The 20,263-nt window shown below is 46.1% G+C and overlaps 1 protein-coding gene across 3 annotated transcripts in view; it reads right to left on the bottom strand.

The window, feature by feature from the left end:
• The window catches only part of NUMBL (NUMB like endocytic adaptor protein), a 148,508-nt gene that overhangs the window by 41,205 nt on the left and 87,040 nt on the right, over positions 1-20,263 (bottom strand). For all 3 annotated transcript variants that reach the window (XM_075606957.1, XM_075606958.1, XM_075606959.1), the window contains one exon: positions 18,376-18,517. In XM_075606957.1, the coding sequence (XP_075463072.1) occupies positions 18,376-18,517 (142 nt within the window). The remainder of the gene's footprint in view (positions 1-18,375; positions 18,518-20,263) is intronic.

The following is a 20,263-nucleotide window of genomic DNA, read 5'->3' as shown; positions in this document are numbered from 1 at the left end:
TGTAAGCTAGCAACAAGTCTAAACACTGCAATACAGCAGCCTGCAGCTTCTCAGAAGTATAGCAACAAGTCTAAACACTGCAATACCGCAGCCTGCAGCTTCACAGAAGTATAGCAACAAGTCTAAACACTGCAATACTGCAGCCTGCAGCTTCTCAGAAGTATAGCAACAAGTCTAAACACTGCAATACTGCAGCCTGCAGCTTCTCAGAAGTATAGCAACAAGTCTAAACACTGCAATACAGCAGCCTGCAGCTTCTCAGAAGTATAGCAACAAGTCTAAACACTGCAATACCGCAGCCTGCAGCTTCTCAGAAGTATAGCAACAAGTCTAAACACTGCAATACCGCAGCCTGCAGCTTCTCAGAAGTATAGCAACAAGTCTAAACACTGCAATACCGCAGCCTGCAGCTTCTCAGAAGTATAGCAACAAGTCTAAACACTGCAATACCGCAGCCTGTAGCTTCTCAGAAGTATAGCAACAAGTCTAAACACTGCAATAATGCAGCCTGCAGCTTCTCAGAAGTATAGCAACAAGTCTAAACACTGCAATACTGCAGCCTGCAGCTTCACAGAAGTATAGCAACAAGTCTAAACACTGCAATACTGCAGCCTGCAGCTTCTCAGAAGTATAGCAACAAGTCTAAACACTGCAATACTGCAGCCTACAGCTTCTCAGAAGTATAGCAACAAGTCTAAACACTGCAATACCGCAGCCTGCAGCTTCTCAGAAGTATAGCAACAAGTCTAAACACTGTAATACTGCAGCTTCTCAGAAGTATAGCAACAAGTCTAAACACTGCAATACCGCAGCCTGCAGCTTCTCAGAAGTATAGCAACAAGTCTAAACACTGCAATACCGCAGCCTGTAGCTTCTCAGAAGTATAGCAACAAGTCTAAACACTGCAATACTGCAGCCTGCAGCTTCTCAGAAGTATAGCAACAAGTCTAAACACTGCAATACAGCAGCCTGCAGCTTCTCAGAAGTATAGCAACAAGTCTAAACACTGCAATACCGCAGCCTGCAGCTTCTCAGAAGTATAGCAACAAGTCTAAACACTGCAATACCGCAGCCTGCAGCTTCTCAGAAGTATAGCAACAAGTCTAAACACTGCAATACCGCAGCCTGCAGCTTCTCAGAAGTATAGCAACAAGTCTAAACACTGCAATACCGCAGCCTGTAGCTTCTCAGAAGTATAGCAACAAGTCTAAACACTGCAATAATGCAGCCTGCAGCTTCTCAGAAGTATAGCAACAAGTCTAAACACTGCAATACTGCAGCCTGCAGCTTCACAGAAGTATAGCAACAAGTCTAAACACTGCAATACTGCAGCCTGCAGCTTCTCAGAAGTATAGCAACAAGTCTAAACACTGCAATACTGCAGCCTACAGCTTCTCAGAAGTATAGCAACAAGTCTAAACACTGCAATACCGCAGCCTGCAGCTTCTCAGAAGTATAGCAACAAGTCTAAACACTGTAATACTGCAGCCTCTCAGAAGTATAGCAACAAGTCTAAACACTGCAATACCGCAGCCTGCAGCTTCTCAGAAGTATAGCAACAAGTCTAAACACTGTAACACTGCAGCCTCTCAGAAGTATAGCAACAAGTCTAAACACTGCAATACCGCAGCCTGCAGCTTCTCAGAAGTATAGCAACAAGTCTAAACACTGTAATACTGCAGCTTCTCAGAAGTATAGCAACAAGTCTAAACACTGCAATACCGCAGCCTGCAGCTTCTCAGAAGTATAGCAACAAGTCTAAACACTGTAATACTGCAGCCTCTCAGAAGTATAGCAACAAGTCTAAACACTGTAATACTGCAGCCTCTCAGAAGTATAGCAACAAGTCTAAACACTGCAATACAGCAGCCTGCAGCTTCTCAGAAGTATAGCAACAAGTCTAAACACTGCAATACCGCAGCCTGCAGCTTCTCAGAAGTATAGCAACAAGTCTAAACACTGCAATACCGCAGCCTGCAGCTTCTCAGAAGTATAGCAACAAGTCTAAACACTGCAATACAGCAGCCTGCAGCTTCTCAGAAGTATAGCAACAAGTCTAAACACTGCAATACAGCAGCCTGCAGCTTCTCAGAAGTATAGCAACAAGTCTAAACACTGCAATACCGCAGCCTGCAGCTTCTCAGAAGTATAGCAACAAGTCTAAACACTGCAATACAGCAGCCTGCAGCTTCTCAGAAGTATAGCAACAAGTCTAAACACTGCAATACCGCAGCCTGCAGCTTCTCAGAAGTATAGCAACAAGTCTAAACACTGCAATACCGCAGCCTGCAGCTTCTCAGAAGTATAGCAACAAGTCTAAACACTGCAATACCGCCGCCTGCAGCTTCTCAGAAGTATAGCAACAAGTCTAAACACTGCAATACCGCAGCCTGCAGCTTCTCAGAAGTATAGCAACAAGTCTAAACACTGCAATACCGCAGCCTGCAGCTTCTCAGAAGTATAGCAACAAGTCTAAACACTGCAATACCGCAGCCTGCAGCTTCTCAGAAGTATAGCAACAAGTCTAAACACTGCAATACAGCAGCCTGCAGCTTCTCAGAAGTATAGCAACAAGTCTAAACACTGCAATACTGCAGCCTGCAGCTTCTCAGAAGTATAGCAACAAGTCTAAACACTGCAATACCGCAGCCTGCAGCTTCTCAGAAGTATAGCAACAAGTCTAAACACTGCAATACAGCAGCCTGCAGCTTCTCAGAAGTATAGCAACAAGTCTAAACACTGCAATACTGCAGCCTCTCAGAAGTATAGCAACAAGTCTAAACACTGCAATACCGCAGCCTGCAGCTTCTCAGAAGTATAGCAACAAGTCTAAACACTGCAATACAGCAGCCTGCAGCTTCTCAGAAGTATAGCAACAAGTCTAAACACTGCAATACTGCAGCCTCTCAGAAGTATAGCAACAAGTCTAAACACTGCAATACCGCAGCCTGCAGCTTCTCAGAAGTATAGCAACAAGTCTAAACACTGCAATACCGCAGCCTGCAGCTTCTCAGAAGTATAGCAACAAGTCTAAACACTGCAATACAGCAGCCTGCAGCTTCTCAGAAGTATAGCAACAAGTCTAAACACTGCAATACAGCAGCCTGCAGCTTCTCAGAAGTATAGCAACAAGTCTAAACACTGCAATACCGCAGCCTGCAGCTTCTCAGAAGTATAGCAACAAGTCTAAACACTGCAATACAGCTGCCTGCAGCTTCTCAGAAGTATAGCAACAAGTCTAAACACTGCAATACTGCAGCCTCTCAGAAGTATAGCAACAAGTCTAAACACTGCAATACCGCAGCCTGCAGCTTCTCAGAAGTATAGCAACAAGTCTAAACACTGCAATACCGCTGCCTGCAGCTTCTCAGAAGTATAGCAACAAGTCTAAACACTGTAATACCGCAGCCTGCAGCTTCTCAGAAGTATAGCAACAAGTCTAAACACTGCAATACAGCAGCCTGCAGCTTCTCAGAAGTATAGCAACAAGTCTAAACACTGCAATACCGCAGCCTGCAGCTTCTCAGAAGTATAGCAACAAGTCTAAACACTGCAATACCGCAGCCTGCAGCTTCTCAGAAGTATAGCAACAAGTCTAAACACTGCAATACAGCAGCCTGCAGCTTCTCAGAAGTATAGCAACAAGTCTAAACACTGCAATACCGCAGCCTGCAGCTTCTCAGAAGTATAGCAACAAGTCTAAACACTGCAATACCGCAGCCTGCAGCTTCTCAGAAGTATAGCAACAAGTCTAAACACTGCAATACAGCAGCCTGCAGCTTCTCAGAAGTATAGCAACAAGTCTAAACACTGCAATACCGCCGCCTGCAGCTTCTCAGAAGTATAGCAACAAGTCTAAACACTGCAATACCGCAGCCTGCAGCTTCTCAGAAGTATAGCAACAAGTCTAAACACTGCAATACCGCAGCCTGCAGCTTCTCAGAAGTATAGCAACAAGTCTAAACACTGCAATACCGCAGCCTGCAGCTTCTCAGAAGTATAGCAACAAGTCTAAACACTGCAATACAGCAGCCTGCAGCTTCTCAGAAGTATAGCAACAAGTCTAAACACTGCAATACTGCAGCCTGCAGCTTCTCAGAAGTATAGCAACAAGTCTAAACACTGCAATACCGCAGCCTGCAGCTTCTCAGAAGTATAGCAACAAGTCTAAACACTGCAATACAGCAGCCTGCAGCTTCTCAGAAGTATAGCAACAAGTCTAAACACTGCAATACTGCAGCCTGCAGCTTCTCAGAAGTATAGCAACAAGTCTAAACACTGCAATACAACTGCCTGCAGCTTCTCAGAAGTATAGCAACAAGTCTAAACACTGCAATACTGCAGCCTCTCAGAAGTATAGCAACAAGTCTAAACACTGCAATACCGCAGCCTGCAGCTTCTCAGAAGTATAGCAACAAGTCTAAACACTGCAATACCGCAGCCTGCAGCTTCTCAGAAGTATAGCAACAAGTCTAAACACTGCAATACCGCAGCCTGCAGCTTCTCAGAAGTATAGCAACAAGTCTAAACACTGCAATACCGCAGCCTGTAGCTTCTCAGAAGTATAGCAACAAGTCTAAACACTGCAATACTGCAGCCTGCAGCTTCTCAGAAGTATAGCAACAAGTCTAAACACTGCAATACTGCAGCCTGCAGCTTCACAGAAGTATAGCAACAAGTCTAAACACTGCAATACTGCAGCCTGCAGCTTCTCAGAAGTATAGCAACAAGTCTAAACACTGCAATACTGCAGCCTACAGCTTCTCAGAAGTATAGCAACAAGTCTAAACACTGCAATACCGCAGCCTGCAGCTTCTCAGAAGTATAGCAACAAGTCTAAACACTGTAATACTGCAGCCTCTCAGAAGTATAGCAACAAGTCTAAACACTGCAATACAGCAGCCTGCAGCTTCTCAGAAGTATAGCAACAAGTCTAAACACTGCAATACCGCAGCCTGCAGCTTCTCAGAAGTATAGCAACAAGTCTAAACACTGCAATACCGCAGCCTGCAGCTTCTCAGAAGTATAGCAACAAGTCTAAACACTGCAATACAGCAGCCTGCAGCTTCTCAGAAGTATAGCAACAAGTCTAAACACTGCAATACAGCAGCCTGCAGCTTCTCAGAAGTATAGCAACAAGTCTAAACACTGCAATACCGCAGCCTGCAGCTTCTCAGAAGTATAGCAACAAGTCTAAACACTGCAATACAGCAGCCTGCAGCTTCTCAGAAGTATAGCAACAAGTCTAAACACTGCAATACCGCAGCCTGCAGCTTCTCAGAAGTATAGCAACATGTCTAAACACTGCAATACCGCAGCCTGCAGCTTCTCAGAAGTATAGCAACAAGTCTAAACACTGCAATACCGCAGCCTGCAGCTTCTCAGAAGTATAGCAACAAGTCTAAACACTGCAATACAGCAGCCTGCAGCTTCTCAGAAGTATAGCAACAAGTCTAAACACTGCAATACCGCAGCCTGCAGCTTCTCAGAAGTATAGCAACAAGTCTAAACACTGCAATACCGCAGCCTGCAGCTTCTCAGAAGTATAGCAACAAGTCTAAACACTGCAATACCGCAGCCTGCAGCTTCTCAGAAGTATAGCAACAAGTCTAAACACTGCAATACAGCAGCCTGCAGCTTCTCAGAAGTATAGCAACAAGTCTAAACACAGCAATACAGCAGCCTGCAGCTTCTCAGAAGTATAGCAACAAGTCTAAACACTGCAATACTGCAGCCTGCAGCTTCTCAGAAGTATAGCAACAAGTCTAAACACTGCAATACAGCTGCCTGCAGCTTCTCAGAAGTATAGCAACAAGTCTAAACACTGCAATACTGCAGCCTCTCAGAAGTATAGCAACAAGTCTAAACACTGCAATACCGCAGCCTGCAGCTTCTCAGAAGTATAGCAACAAGTCTAAACACTGCAATACAGCTGCCTGCAGCTTCTCAGAAGTATAGCAACAAGTCTAAACACTGCAATACCGCAGCCTGCAGCTTCTCAGAAGTATAGCAACAAGTCTAAACACTGCAATACAGCTGCCTGCAGCCTCTCAGAAGTATAGCAACAAGTCTAAACACTGCAATACCGCAGCCTGCAGCTTCTCAGAAGTATAGCAACAAGTCTAAACACTGCAATACCGCTGCCTGCAGCTTCTCAGAAGTATAGCAACAAGTCTAAACACTGTAATACAGCAGCCTGCAGCTTCTCAGAAGTATAGCAACAAGTCTAAACACTGCAATACCGCCGCCTGCAGCTTCTCAGAAGTATAGCAACAAGTCTAAACACTGCAATACCGCAGCCTGCAGCTTCTCAGAAGTATAGCAACAAGTCTAAACACTGCAATACCGCAGCCTGCAGCTTCTCAGAAGTATAGCAACAAGTCTAAACACTGCAATACCGCAGCCTGCAGCTTCTCAGAAGTATAGCAACAAGTCTAAACACTGCAATACAGCAGCCTGCAGCTTCTCAGAAGTATAGCAACAAGTCTAAACACTGCAATACTGCAGCCTGCAGCTTCTCAGAAGTATAGCAACAAGTCTAAACACTGCAATACCGCAGCCTGCAGCTTCTCAGAAGTATAGCAACAAGTCTAAACACTGCAATACAGCAGCCTGCAGCTTCTCAGAAGTATAGCAACAAGTCTAAACACTGCAATACTGCAGCCTCTCAGAAGTATAGCAACAAGTCTAAACACTGCAATACCGCAGCCTGCAGCTTCTCAGAAGTATAGCAACAAGTCTAAACACTGCAATACAGCAGCCTGCAGCTTCTCAGAAGTATAGCAACAAGTCTAAACACTGCAATACTGCAGCCTCTCAGAAGTATAGCAACAAGTCTAAACACTGCAATACCGCAGCCTGCAGCTTCTCAGAAGTATAGCAACAAGTCTAAACACTGCAATACCGCAGCCTGCAGCTTCTCAGAAGTATAGCAACAAGTCTAAACACTGCAATACAGCAGCCTGCAGCTTCTCAGAAGTATAGCAACAAGTCTAAACACTGCAATACAGCAGCCTGCAGCTTCTCAGAAGTATAGCAACAAGTCTAAACACTGCAATACCGCAGCCTGCAGCTTCTCAGAAGTATAGCAACAAGTCTAAACACTGCAATACAGCTGCCTGCAGCTTCTCAGAAGTATAGCAACAAGTCTAAACACTGCAATACTGCAGCCTCTCAGAAGTATAGCAACAAGTCTAAACACTGCAATACCGCAGCCTGCAGCTTCTCAGAAGTATAGCAACAAGTCTAAACACTGCAATACCGCTGCCTGCAGCTTCTCAGAAGTATAGCAACAAGTCTAAACACTGTAATACCGCAGCCTGCAGCTTCTCAGAAGTATAGCAACAAGTCTAAACACTGCAATACCGCAGCCTGCAGCTTCTCAGAAGTATAGCAACAAGTCTAAACACTGCAATACCGCAGCCTGCAGCTTCTCAGAAGTATAGCAACAAGTCTAAACACTACAATACCGCAGCCTGCAGCTTCTCAGAAGTATAGCAACAAGTCTAAACACTGCAATACCGCCGCCTGCAGCTTCTCAGAAGTATAGCAACAAGTCTAAACACTGCAATACCGCAGCCTGCAGCTTCTCAGAAGTATAGCAACAAGTCTAAACACTGCAATACCGCAGCCTGCAGCTTCTCAGAAGTATAGCAACAAGTCTAAACACTGCAATACTGCAGCCTGCAGCTTCTCAGAAGTATAGCAACAAGTCTAAACACTGCAATACCGCAGCCTGCAGCTTCTCAGAAGTATAGCAACAAGTCTAAACACTGCAATACAGCAGCCTGCAGCTTCTCAGAAGTATAGCAACAAGTCTAAACACTGCAATACTGCAGCCTGCAGCTTCTCAGAAGTATAGCAACAAGTCTAAACACTGCAATACAACTGCCTGCAGCTTCTCAGAAGTATAGCAACAAGTCTAAACACTGCAATACTGCAGCCTCTCAGAAGTATAGCAACAAGTCTAAACACTGCAATACCGCAGCCTGCAGCTTCTCAGAAGTATAGCAACAAGTCTAAACACTGCAATACAGCAGCCTGCAGCTTCTCAGAAGTATAGCAACAAGTCTAAACACTGCAATACTGCAGCCTCTCAGAAGTATAGCAACAAGTCTAAACACTGCAATACCGCAGCCTGCAGCTTCTCAGAAGTATAGCAACAAGTCTAAACACTGCAATACCGCAGCCTGCAGCTTCTCAGAAGTATAGCAACAAGTCTAAACACTGCAATACAGCAGCCTGCAGCTTCTCAGAAGTATAGCAACAAGTCTAAACACTGCAATACAGCAGCCTGCAGCTTCTCAGAAGTATAGCAACAAGTCTAAACACTGCAATAACGCCGCCTGCAGCTTCTCAGAAGTATAGCAACAAGTCTAAACACTGCAATACAGCAGCCTGCAGCTTCTCAGAAGTATAGCAACAAGTCTAAATACTGCAATACAGCAGCCTGCAGCTTCTCAGAAGTATAGCAACAAGTCTAAACACTGCAATACCGCAACCTGCAGCTTCTCAGAAGTATAGCAACAAGTCTAAACACTGCAATACAGCAGCCTGCAGCTTCTCAGAAGTATAGCAACAAGTCTAAACACTGCAATACAGCAGCCTGCAGCTTCTCAGAAGTATAGCAACAAGTCTAAACACTGCAATACAGCAGCCTGCAGCTTCTCAGAAGTATAGCAACAAGTCTAAACACTGCAATACCGCAGCGTGCAGCTTCTCAGAAGTATAGCAACAAGTCTAAACACTGCAATACAGCAGCCTGCAGCTTCTCAGAAGTATAGCAACAAGTCTAAACACTGCAATACAGCAGCCTGCAGCTTCTCAGAAGTATAGCAACAAGTCTAAACACTGCAATACCGCAGCCTGCAGCTTCTCAGAAGTATAGCAACAAGTCTAAACACTGCAATACCGCAGCCTGCAGCTTCTCAGAAGTATAGCAACAAGTCTAAACACTGCAATACCGCAGCCTGCAGCTTCTCAGAAGTATAGCAACAAGTCTAAACACTGCAATACCGCAGCCTGCAGCTTCTCAGAAGTATAGCAACAAGTCTAAACACTGCAATACCGCAGCCTGCAGCTTCTCAGAAGTATAGCAACAAGTCTAAACACTGCAATACCGCAGCCTGCAGCTTCTCAGAAGTATAGCAACAAGTCTAAACACTGCAATACAGCAGCCTGCAGCTTCTCAGAAGTATAGCAACAAGTCTAAACACTGCAATACCGCAGCCTGCAGCTTCTCAGAAGTATAGCAACAAGTCTAAACACTGCAATACCGCAGCCTGCAGCTTCTCAGAAGTATAGCAACAAGTCTAAACACTGCAATACAGCAGCCTGCAGATTCTCAGAAGTATAGCAACAAGTCTAAACACTGCAATACTGCAGCCTGCAGCTTCTCAGAAGTATAGCAACAAGTCTAAACACTGCAATACAGCTGCCTGCAGCTTCTCAGAAGTATAGCAACAAGTCTAAACACTGCAATACTGCAGCCTCTCAGAAGTATAGCAACAAGTCTAAACACTGCAATACCGCAGCCTGCAGCTTCTCAGAAGTATAGCAACAAGTCTAAACACTGCAATACCGCTGCCTGCAGCTTCTCAGAAGTATAGCAACAAGTCTAAACACTGTAATACCGCAGCCTGCAGCTTCTCAGAAGTATAGCAACAAGTCTAAACACTGCAATACCGCAGCCTGCAGCTTCTCAGAAGTATAGCAACAAGTCTAAACACTGCAATACCGCAGCCTGCAGCTTCTCAGAAGTATAGCAACAAGTCTAAACACTACAATACCGCAGCCTGCAGCTTCTCAGAAGTATAGCAACAAGTCTAAACACTGCAATACCGCCGCCTGCAGCTTCTCAGAAGTATAGCAACAAGTCTAAACACTGCAATACCGCAGCCTGCAGCTTCTCAGAAGTATAGCAACAAGTCTAAACACTGCAATACCGCAGCCTGCAGCTTCTCAGAAGTATAGCAACAAGTCTAAACACTGCAATACTGCAGCCTGCAGCTTCTCAGAAGTATAGCAACAAGTCTAAACACTGCAATACCGCAGCCTGCAGCTTCTCAGAAGTATAGCAACAAGTCTAAACACTGCAATACAGCAGCCTGCAGCTTCTCAGAAGTATAGCAACAAGTCTAAACACTGCAATACTGCAGCCTGCAGCTTCTCAGAAGTATAGCAACAAGTCTAAACACTGCAATACAACTGCCTGCAGCTTCTCAGAAGTATAGCAACAAGTCTAAACACTGCAATACTGCAGCCTCTCAGAAGTATAGCAACAAGTCTAAACACTGCAATACCGCAGCCTGCAGCTTCTCAGAAGTATAGCAACAAGTCTAAACACTGCAATACAGCAGCCTGCAGCTTCTCAGAAGTATAGCAACAAGTCTAAACACTGCAATACTGCAGCCTCTCAGAAGTATAGCAACAAGTCTAAACACTGCAATACCGCAGCCTGCAGCTTCTCAGAAGTATAGCAACAAGTCTAAACACTGCAATACCGCAGCCTGCAGCTTCTCAGAAGTATAGCAACAAGTCTAAACACTGCAATACAGCAGCCTGCAGCTTCTCAGAAGTATAGCAACAAGTCTAAACACTGCAATACAGCAGCCTGCAGCTTCTCAGAAGTATAGCAACAAGTCTAAACACTGCAATAACGCCGCCTGCAGCTTCTCAGAAGTATAGCAACAAGTCTAAACACTGCAATACAGCAGCCTGCAGCTTCTCAGAAGTATAGCAACAAGTCTAAATACTGCAATACAGCAGCCTGCAGCTTCTCAGAAGTATAGCAACAAGTCTAAACACTGCAATACCGCAACCTGCAGCTTCTCAGAAGTATAGCAACAAGTCTAAACACTGCAATACAGCAGCCTGCAGCTTCTCAGAAGTATAGCAACAAGTCTAAACACTGCAATACAGCAGCCTGCAGCTTCTCAGAAGTATAGCAACAAGTCTAAACACTGCAATACAGCAGCCTGCAGCTTCTCAGAAGTATAGCAACAAGTCTAAACACTGCAATACCGCAGCGTGCAGCTTCTCAGAAGTATAGCAACAAGTCTAAACACTGCAATACAGCAGCCTGCAGCTTCTCAGAAGTATAGCAACAAGTCTAAACACTGCAATACAGCAGCCTGCAGCTTCTCAGAAGTATAGCAACAAGTCTAAACACTGCAATACCGCAGCCTGCAGCTTCTCAGAAGTATAGCAACAAGTCTAAACACTGCAATACCGCAGCCTGCAGCTTCTCAGAAGTATAGCAACAAGTCTAAACACTGCAATACCGCAGCCTGCAGCTTCTCAGAAGTATAGCAACAAGTCTAAACACTGCAATACCGCAGCCTGCAGCTTCTCAGAAGTATAGCAACAAGTCTAAACACTGCAATACCGCAGCCTGCAGCTTCTCAGAAGTATAGCAACAAGTCTAAACACTGCAATACCGCAGCCTGCAGCTTCTCAGAAGTATAGCAACAAGTCTAAACACTGCAATACAGCAGCCTGCAGCTTCTCAGAAGTATAGCAACAAGTCTAAACACTGCAATACCGCAGCCTGCAGCTTCTCAGAAGTATAGCAACAAGTCTAAACACTGCAATACCGCAGCCTGCAGCTTCTCAGAAGTATAGCAACAAGTCTAAACACTGCAATACAGCAGCCTGCAGATTCTCAGAAGTATAGCAACAAGTCTAAACACTGCAATACTGCAGCCTGCAGCTTCTCAGAAGTATAGCAACAAGTCTAAACACTGCAATACAGCTGCCTGCAGCTTCTCAGAAGTATAGCAACAAGTCTAAACACTGCAATACTGCAGCCTCTCAGAAGTATAGCAACAAGTCTAAACACTGCAATACCGCAGCCTGCAGCTTCTCAGAAGTATAGCAACAAGTCTAAACACTGCAATACAGCTGCCTGCAGCTTCTCAGAAGTATAGCAACAAGTCTAAACACTGCAATACTGCAGCCTCTCAGAAGTATAGCAACAAGTCTAAACACTGCAATACCGCAGCCTGCAGCTTCTCAGAAGTATAGCAACAAGTCTAAACACTGCAATACAGCAGCCTGCAGCTTCTCAGAAGTATAGCAACAAGTCTAAACACTGCAATACAGCAGCCTGCAGCTTCTCAGAAGTATAGCAACAAGTCTAAACACTGCAATACCGCAGCCTGCAGCTTCTCAGAAGTATAGCAACAAGTCTAAACACTGCAATACAGCAGCCTGCAGCTTCTCAGAAGTATAGCAACAAGTCTAAACACTGCAATACAGCAGCCTGCAGCTTCTCAGAAGTATAGCAACAAGTCTAAACACTGCAATACAGCAGCCTGCAGCTTCTCAGAAGTATAGCAACAAGTCTAAACACTGCAATACAGCAGCCTGCAGCTTCTCAGAAGTATAGCAACAAGTCTAAACACTGCAATACCGCAGCCTGCAGCTTCTCAGAAGTATAGCAACAAGTCTAAACACTGCAATACCGCAGCCTGCAGCTTCTCAGAAGTATAGCAACAAGTCTAAACACTGCAATACCGCAGCCTGCAGCTTCTCAGAAGTATAGCAACAAGTCTAAACACTGCAATACCGCAGCCTGCAGCTTCTCAGAAGTATAGCAACAAGTCTAAACACTGCAATACAGCAGCCTGCAGCTTCTCAGAAGTATAGCAACAAGTCTAAACACTGCAATACCGCAGCCTGCAGCTTCTCAGAAGTATAGCAACAAGTCTAAACACTGCAATACCGCAGCCTGCAGCTTCTCAGAAGTATAGCAACAAGTCTAAACACTGCAATACCGCAGCCTGCAGCTTCTCAGAAGTATAGCAACAAGTCTAAACACTGCAATACCGCTGCCTGCAGCTTCTCAGAAGTATAGCAACAAGTCTAAACACTGCAATACAGCTGCCTGCAGCTTCTCAGAAGTATAGCAACAAGTCTAAACACTGCAATACCGCAGCCTGCAGCTTCTCAGAAGTATAGCAACAAGTCTAAACACTGCAATACAGCAGCCTGCAGCTTCTCAGAAGTATAGCAACAAGTCTAAACACTGCAATACAGCAGCCTGCAGCTTCTCAGAAGTATAGCAACAAGTCTAAACACTGCAATACTGCAGCCTGCAGCTTCTCAGAAGTATAGCAACAAGTCTAAACACTGCAATACAGCAGCCTGCAGCTTCTCAGAAGTATAGCAACAAGTCTAAACACTGCAATACCGCAGCCTGCAGCTTCTCAGAAGTATAGCAACAAGTCTAAACACTGCAATACCGCAGCCTGCAGCTTCTCAGAAGTATAGCAACAAGTCTAAACACTGCAATACCGCAGCCTGCAGCTTCTCAGAAGTATAGCAACAAGTCTAAACACTGCAATACCGCAGCCTGCAGCTTCTCAGAAGTATAGCAACAAGTCTAAACACTGCAATACCGCAGCCTGCAGCTTCTCAGAAGTATAGCAACAAGTCTAAACACTGCAATACAGCAGCCTGCAGCTTCTCAGAAGTATAGCAACAAGTCTAAACACTGCAATACCGCAGCCTGCAGCTTCTCAGAAGTATAGCAACAAGTCTAAACACTGCAATACCGCAGCCTGCAGCTTCTCAGAAGTATAGCAACAAGTCTAAACACTGCAATACCGCAGCCTGCAGCTTCTCAGAAGTATAGCAACAAGTCTAAACACTGCAATACCGCAGCCTGCAGCTTCTCAGAAGTATAGCAACAAGTCTAAACACTGCAATACAGCAGCCTGCAGCTTCTCAGAAGTATAGCAACAAGTCTAAACACTGCAATACTGCAGCCTGCAGCTTCTCAGAAGTATAGCAACAAGTCTAAACACTGCAATACCGCAGCCTGCAGCTTCTCAGAAGTATAGCAACAAGTCTAAACACTGCAATACAGCAGCCTGCAGCTTCTCAGAAGTATAGCAACAAGTCTAAACACTGCAATACCGCAGCCTGCAGCTTCTCAGAAGTATAGCAACAAGTCTAAACACTGCAATACCGCTGCCTGCAGCTTCTCAGAAGTATAGCAACAAGTCTAAACACTGCAATACAGCAGCCTGCAGCTTCTCAGAAGTATAGCAACAAGTCTAAACACTGCAATACTGCAGCCTGCAGCTTCTCAGAAGTATAGCAACAAGTCTAAACACTGCAATACAGCTGCCTGCAGCTTCTCAGAAGTATAGCAAAAAGTCTAAACACTGCAATACTGCAGCCTCTCAGAAGTATAGCAACAAGTCTAAACACTGCAATACCGCAGCCTGCAGCTTCTCAGAAGTATAGCAACAAGTCTAAACACTGCAATACAGCTGCCTGCAGCTTCTCAGAAGTATAGCAACAAGTCTAAATACTGCAATACTGCAGCCTCTCAGAAGTATAGCAACAAGTCTAAACACTGCAATACCGCAGCCTGCAGCTTCTCAGAAGTATAGCAACAAGTCTAAACACTGCAATACCGCTGCCTGCAGCTTCTCAGAAGTATAGCAACAAGTCTAAACACTGTAATACCGCAGCCTGCAGCTTCTCAGAAGTATAGCAACAAGTCTAAACACTGCAATACCGCAGCCTGCAGCTTCTCAGAAGTATAGCAACAAGTCTAAACACTGCAATACCGCAGCCTGCAGCTTCTCAGAAGTATAGCAACAAGTCTAAACACTGCAATACAGCAGCCTGCAGCTTCTCAGAAGTATAGCAACAAGTCTAAACACTGCAATACAGCAGCCTGCAGCTTCTCAGAAGTATAGCAACAAGTCTAAACACTGCAATACAGCAGCCTGCAGCTTCTCAGAAGTATAGCAACAAGTCTAAACACTGCAATACTGCAGCCTGCAGCTTCTCAGAAGTATAGCAACAAGTCTAAACACTGCAATACCGCAGCCTGCAGCTTCTCAGAAGTATAGCAACAAGTCTAAACACTGCAATACCGCAGCCTGCAGCTTCTCAGAAGTATAGCAACAAGTCTAAACACTGCAATACTGCAGCCTGCAGCTTCTCAGAAGTATAGCAACAAGTCTAAACACTGCAATACAGCTGCCTGCAGCTTCTCAGAAGTATAGCAACAAGTCTAAACACTGCAATACCACAGCCTGCAGCTTCTCAGAAGTATAGCAACAAGTCTAAACACTGCAATACCGCAGCCTGCAGCTTCTCAGAAGTATAGCAACAAGTCTAAACACTGCAATACCGCAGCCTGCAGCTTCTCAGAAGTATAAATCTTGAGCACATTTTTAACCCCTTTGTACGAAAAGTGCAGAACATTTTTAACCCTGTATTGCGCCCAGTAACACAAGGATGGATACAAGGTGAAACGCGCAGTAACCGCATCTATAGGCGGATTCCTTACAGCTACAATTGTTCATGTGATACAGCACTATTCATTCGTTGGAGTAAGAATGACACGTAGGCCGCATACGGAGAGGTTTCCCTTAGTGAGAGGCACCGTGAGATGTATTTTTGATATTGTGGATATTTACTGCTCAGCTTTAAGATTATCTGAATGATGAATCTTTTTTGACCTTTTCACAAGTTTAGATATATTGCGTTACCCTGACTTACACTCCGGCTCCTACAGTCACAATATTGTTTTTCAATTATTGTTCTACATGTATTTTCTGTGAAAGCAGCAACACACGTACCCCTGCCGCGTTTTATTATCTGTATCACAGGATTGAAGCAGGGGGTCTCCAGAACGGACGGTGTCAATGTCAGCTCCGGGGACCCTCCGTGTCCCAAGATACTGCGTAGGGGGGCGCCAGTATCTCCGCAGCCAGGGAGCTGTGTGCCTAACAAAATGGCGGTTTAAATGTCCCGCGGGCCAATAGGAAGCCGTCATGTCATCCCTTGTAGTTACCTATTGGCCCGTGTTACCTGGACATTAAAATTCCACAGAGACACCCGCACCCCCTACGGAGGTCAGTGTCTCTAGAAGCAGAGGGCACCCCCTACGGAGGTCAGTGTCTCTGGAAGCAGAGGGCACCCCCTACGGAGGTAAGTGTCTCTGGAAGCAGAGGGCACCCCCTACGGAGGTAAGTGTCTCTGGAAGCCGGGGTCCCCGGAGCTGAAATGAACAGTTCAGATCCAGAGACCCCCGGCTAAAATCCTGTAATAATGTAGTATTTTTTAAATCATGCAGTGCTACGTTTTGCTGCTTTAACACACACGCACACACGCACACACGCACACACGCACACACACAATGAAGAATTAGCTATTACATGGCAGGAAGGTATACACAGGCTGTATGGGGACCCTGAGGGAAGGTATACACAGGCTGTATGGGGACCCTGAGGGAAGGTATACACAGGCTGTATGGGGACCCTGAGGGAAGGTATACACAGGCTGTATGGGGACCCTGAGGGAAGGTATACACAGGCTGTATGGGGACCCTGAGGGAAGGTATACACAGGCTGTATGGGGACCCTGAGGGAAGGTATACACAGGTTGGATGGGGACCCTGAGGGAAGGTATACACAGGTTGTATGGGGACCCTGAGGGAAGGTATACACAGGCTGTATGGGGACCCTGAGGGAAGGTATACACAGGTTGTATGGGGACCCTGAGGGAAGGTATACACAGGTTGGATGGGGACCCTGAGGGAAGGTATACACAGGTTGGATGGGGACCCTGAGGGAAGGTATATACAGGCTGTATGGGGACCCTGAGGGAAGGTATACACAGGCTGTATGGGGACCCTGAGGGAAGGTATACACAGGCTGTATGGGGACCCTGAGGGAAGGTATACACAGGTTGGATGGGGACCCTGAGGGAAGGTATACACAGGCTGTATGGGGACCCTGAGGGAAGGTATACACAGGTTGTATGGGGACCCTGAGGGAAGGTATACACAGGCTGTATGGGGACCCTGAGGGAAGGTATACACAGGCTGTATGGGGACCCTGAGGGAAGGTATACACAGGCTGTATGGGGACCCTGAGGGAAGGTATACACAGGCTGTATGGGGACCCTGAGGGAAGGTATATACAGGCTGTATGGGGACCCTGAGGGAAGGTATACACAGGCTGGATGGGGACCCTGAGGGAAGGTATACACAGGTTGGATGGGGACCCTGAGGGAAGGTATATACAGGTTGTATGGGGACCCTGAGGGAAGGTATATACAGGCTGTATGGGGACTCTGAGGGAAGGTATACACAGGCTGTATGGGGACCCCGAGGGAAGGTATACACAGGCTGTATGGGGACCCTGAGGAAAGGTATACACAGGCTGTATGGGGACCCTGAGGGAAGGTATACACAGGCTGTATGGGGACTCTGAGGGAAGGTATACACAGGCTGTATGGGGACCCTGAGGGAAGGTATACACAGGCTGTATGGGGACCCTGAGGGAAGGTATACACAGGTTGTATGGGGACCCTGAGGGAAGGTATACACAGGCTGTATGGGGACTCTGAGGGAAGGTATACACAGGCTGTATGGGGACCCTGAGGGAAGGTATACACAGGTTGTATGGGGACCCTGAGGGAAGGTATATACAGGTTGTATGGGGACCCTGAGGGAAGGTATATACAGGTTGTATGGGGACCCTGAGGGAAGGTATATACAGGCTGTATGGGGACCCTGAGGGAAGGTATACACAGGTTGTATGGGGACCCTGAGGGAAGGTATATACAGGTTGTATGGGGACCCTGAGGGAAGGTATATACAGGCTGTATGGGGACCCTGAGGGAAGGTATATACAGGCTGTATGGGGACCCTGAGGGAAGGTATACACAGGCTGTATGGGGACTCTGAGGGAAGGTATACACAGGTTGTATGGGGACCCTGAGGGAAGGTATATACAGGCTGTATGGGGACCCTGAGGGAAGGTATACACAGGCTGTATGGGGACTCTGAGGGAAGGTATACACAGGCTGTATGGGGACCCTGAGGGAAGGTATACACAGGCTGTAGGGGGACCCTGAGGGAAGGTATACACAGGTTGTATGGGGACCCTGAGGGAAGGTATATACAGGCTGTATGGGGACCCTGAGGGAAGGTATACACAGGCTGTATGGGGACCCTGAGGGAAGGTATACACAGGCTGTATGGGGACCCTGAGGGAAGGTATACACAGGCTGTATGGGGACCTTGAGGGAAGGTATACACAGGCTGTATGGGGACCCTGAAGGAAGGTATATACAGGCTGTATGGGGACCCTGAGGGAAGGTATACACAGGTTGTATGGGGACCCTGAGGGAAGGTATATACAGGCTGTATGGGTACCCTGAGGGAAGGTATACACAGGCTGTATGGGTACCCTGAGGGAAGGTATACACAGGCTGTATGGGGACCTTGAGGGAAGGTATACACAGGCTGTATGGGGACCTTGAGGGAAGGTATATACAGGTTGTATGGGGACCCTGAGGGAAGGTATACAGTTCCATATGTCCAGTAATTAGCTCACTCACCCTGACAGGGAAGCTGCACTTGCCTCTGCGCACAGATTCCTCGTCTGCCTGCCACTGGTGCGGGCGGCTTGCCTCTGGGACATACGCCTGCTTCTTCCTGCGCAGGCTTTGGCGCAGCTTGTTCATGGCAGGGGCTGCAGGCCTGCGGGCAGAAATACAATGGGGACACCTCATGTGTTTACAAGCCTCGCTAGTCACATAACTGATTTGTTATTATTTACAAAGTAAGCATTTGCAGATTTAAAATGAAAGAATAGAGCTGTGATGCTGCATATTCCCTAATAACATCACTGTACCTCTGCGTTTAGTCTGTTCTTATTAGGGGAATGTGTAACATTCAATTATTATACTGAATACAGCTTGCAGGTAATTACGTGACCAGATTAGCCTTCTTAAAGCTGCAGACCAAGCAATATTGTACATGTGTTTTTTTTTTTGTTTTTTTAAATAAATCAGATCTGTATTATGAGAAAATGGTTGTAGCTTTTTTTTCAAAAACAACTCTGAATTAAATTTTGAATGTATTATAATGTAACAAGCATTTTTTGCTTCTATAGCAACCAATTACAAAGTCACATCCCCTTCCTCTTCTGAAACAGGTTCTGGCACATTTCTTTGAGCCCTCACTCTGGCAGCGCACCAATTGTATCTAGTGACTGCCTAGTCACATAATCTTCCCCATATGTTTTGTCCTCTTCTGCTGCACTGACGGCCATTTAGTGAACCCCCCAGCCGACTCGTCGACGATCAATCACAGGAGAACGGATCGATTGGCAACTTAGCTAATTACTTATCATTGTGTGGATTGTATTGATGCACATATTAAGGGGAGAGGGGGGAAACACAGCTTTAATGCCCAGGGTACTTGCAAGCTGCGTGATTAAGCACCTTTTCAAAACGTTGCAGTACTTTGTGAGCTGCTTTATATGTACGAATGAAAACTATAAATCACTTTCTCAGCACAACTTGAGCTTTTCATCTGTGTCAGTAGAATGGATTGCATATTATGTGACCAAGATATGTCAAATGACAACAAATAAAAAATATATAATCTTATTCATACTGTCCCAGGTTTCCTCAAACAAAACTTCACCCTCCTTAAAATGAACACTAGCGGTTCTTTCCCTGGTTGCTAGAGTACGCTGGTACCAGAGATGTATAGGTGTACACATACTTTCTCGGCCAATGCAAGGCTGATTACACCGATTACGCTGAACGCCATCACGGGCCAGGCAAAACTACTGTACCCCCTAGCACAAAAATACCCCCACAAAGTTTTCTGAAAGTACAGTGCATGACCCAAGTAATTCAAACATGGCTAGCATGTCTTCCCCCCCAAAAGAACAATTTAAAAAAAAATAAAGTTCTGACAAAAGTAAAGACCTCGAACTTCAGACTTTACAATTTCTGATACCAGCTTAGGGTAACTTTTAGGAGCCAGAGATTTGTCAAGCACTGACATACACTCCTCTCCCCCGCGCCCGTCACACTGAATGGGGAGCAGTCATGGTACAGGGGCTCCCCGCCTTGCTGCCTCCTCCGCCTGTTGCATCTCGCGCCTGCCCGCTCATCGATCCCCGCACTGGCTCGCCTGCCCTCACTGCAGCAGCGCGTCGGCTACGCAGGATGGAGAGCGCTGTTGCTGGTTGCAGCGGTGGCGGACAGGCCAGCCAGCGCTGTGCGCAGCACAGGAGCCGGGGGCAATGTTTTAGGCAATCAGGCACCTTGGGATCTTTCCTTCCCTATGTATGGGCTCACTTCCTGTACAGGCCCCACAACTGGACACGTCGACTTTTATTAGGGCTGACTGGGAAGGGTACATGCCCAGGCAAAACTACCCTCGCCTAGCATCAAAATACCACATGGAAGAATAGATTTGCAGAAAATA

This window comes from Ascaphus truei, chromosome 7 (assembly GCF_040206685.1).
Source record: "Ascaphus truei isolate aAscTru1 chromosome 7, aAscTru1.hap1, whole genome shotgun sequence".
NCBI lineage: Eukaryota > Metazoa > Chordata > Amphibia > Anura > Ascaphidae > Ascaphus > Ascaphus truei.
Note: the sequence above shows the minus strand (reverse complement) of the source record. Positions and strands in the feature narration are given on the sequence as shown.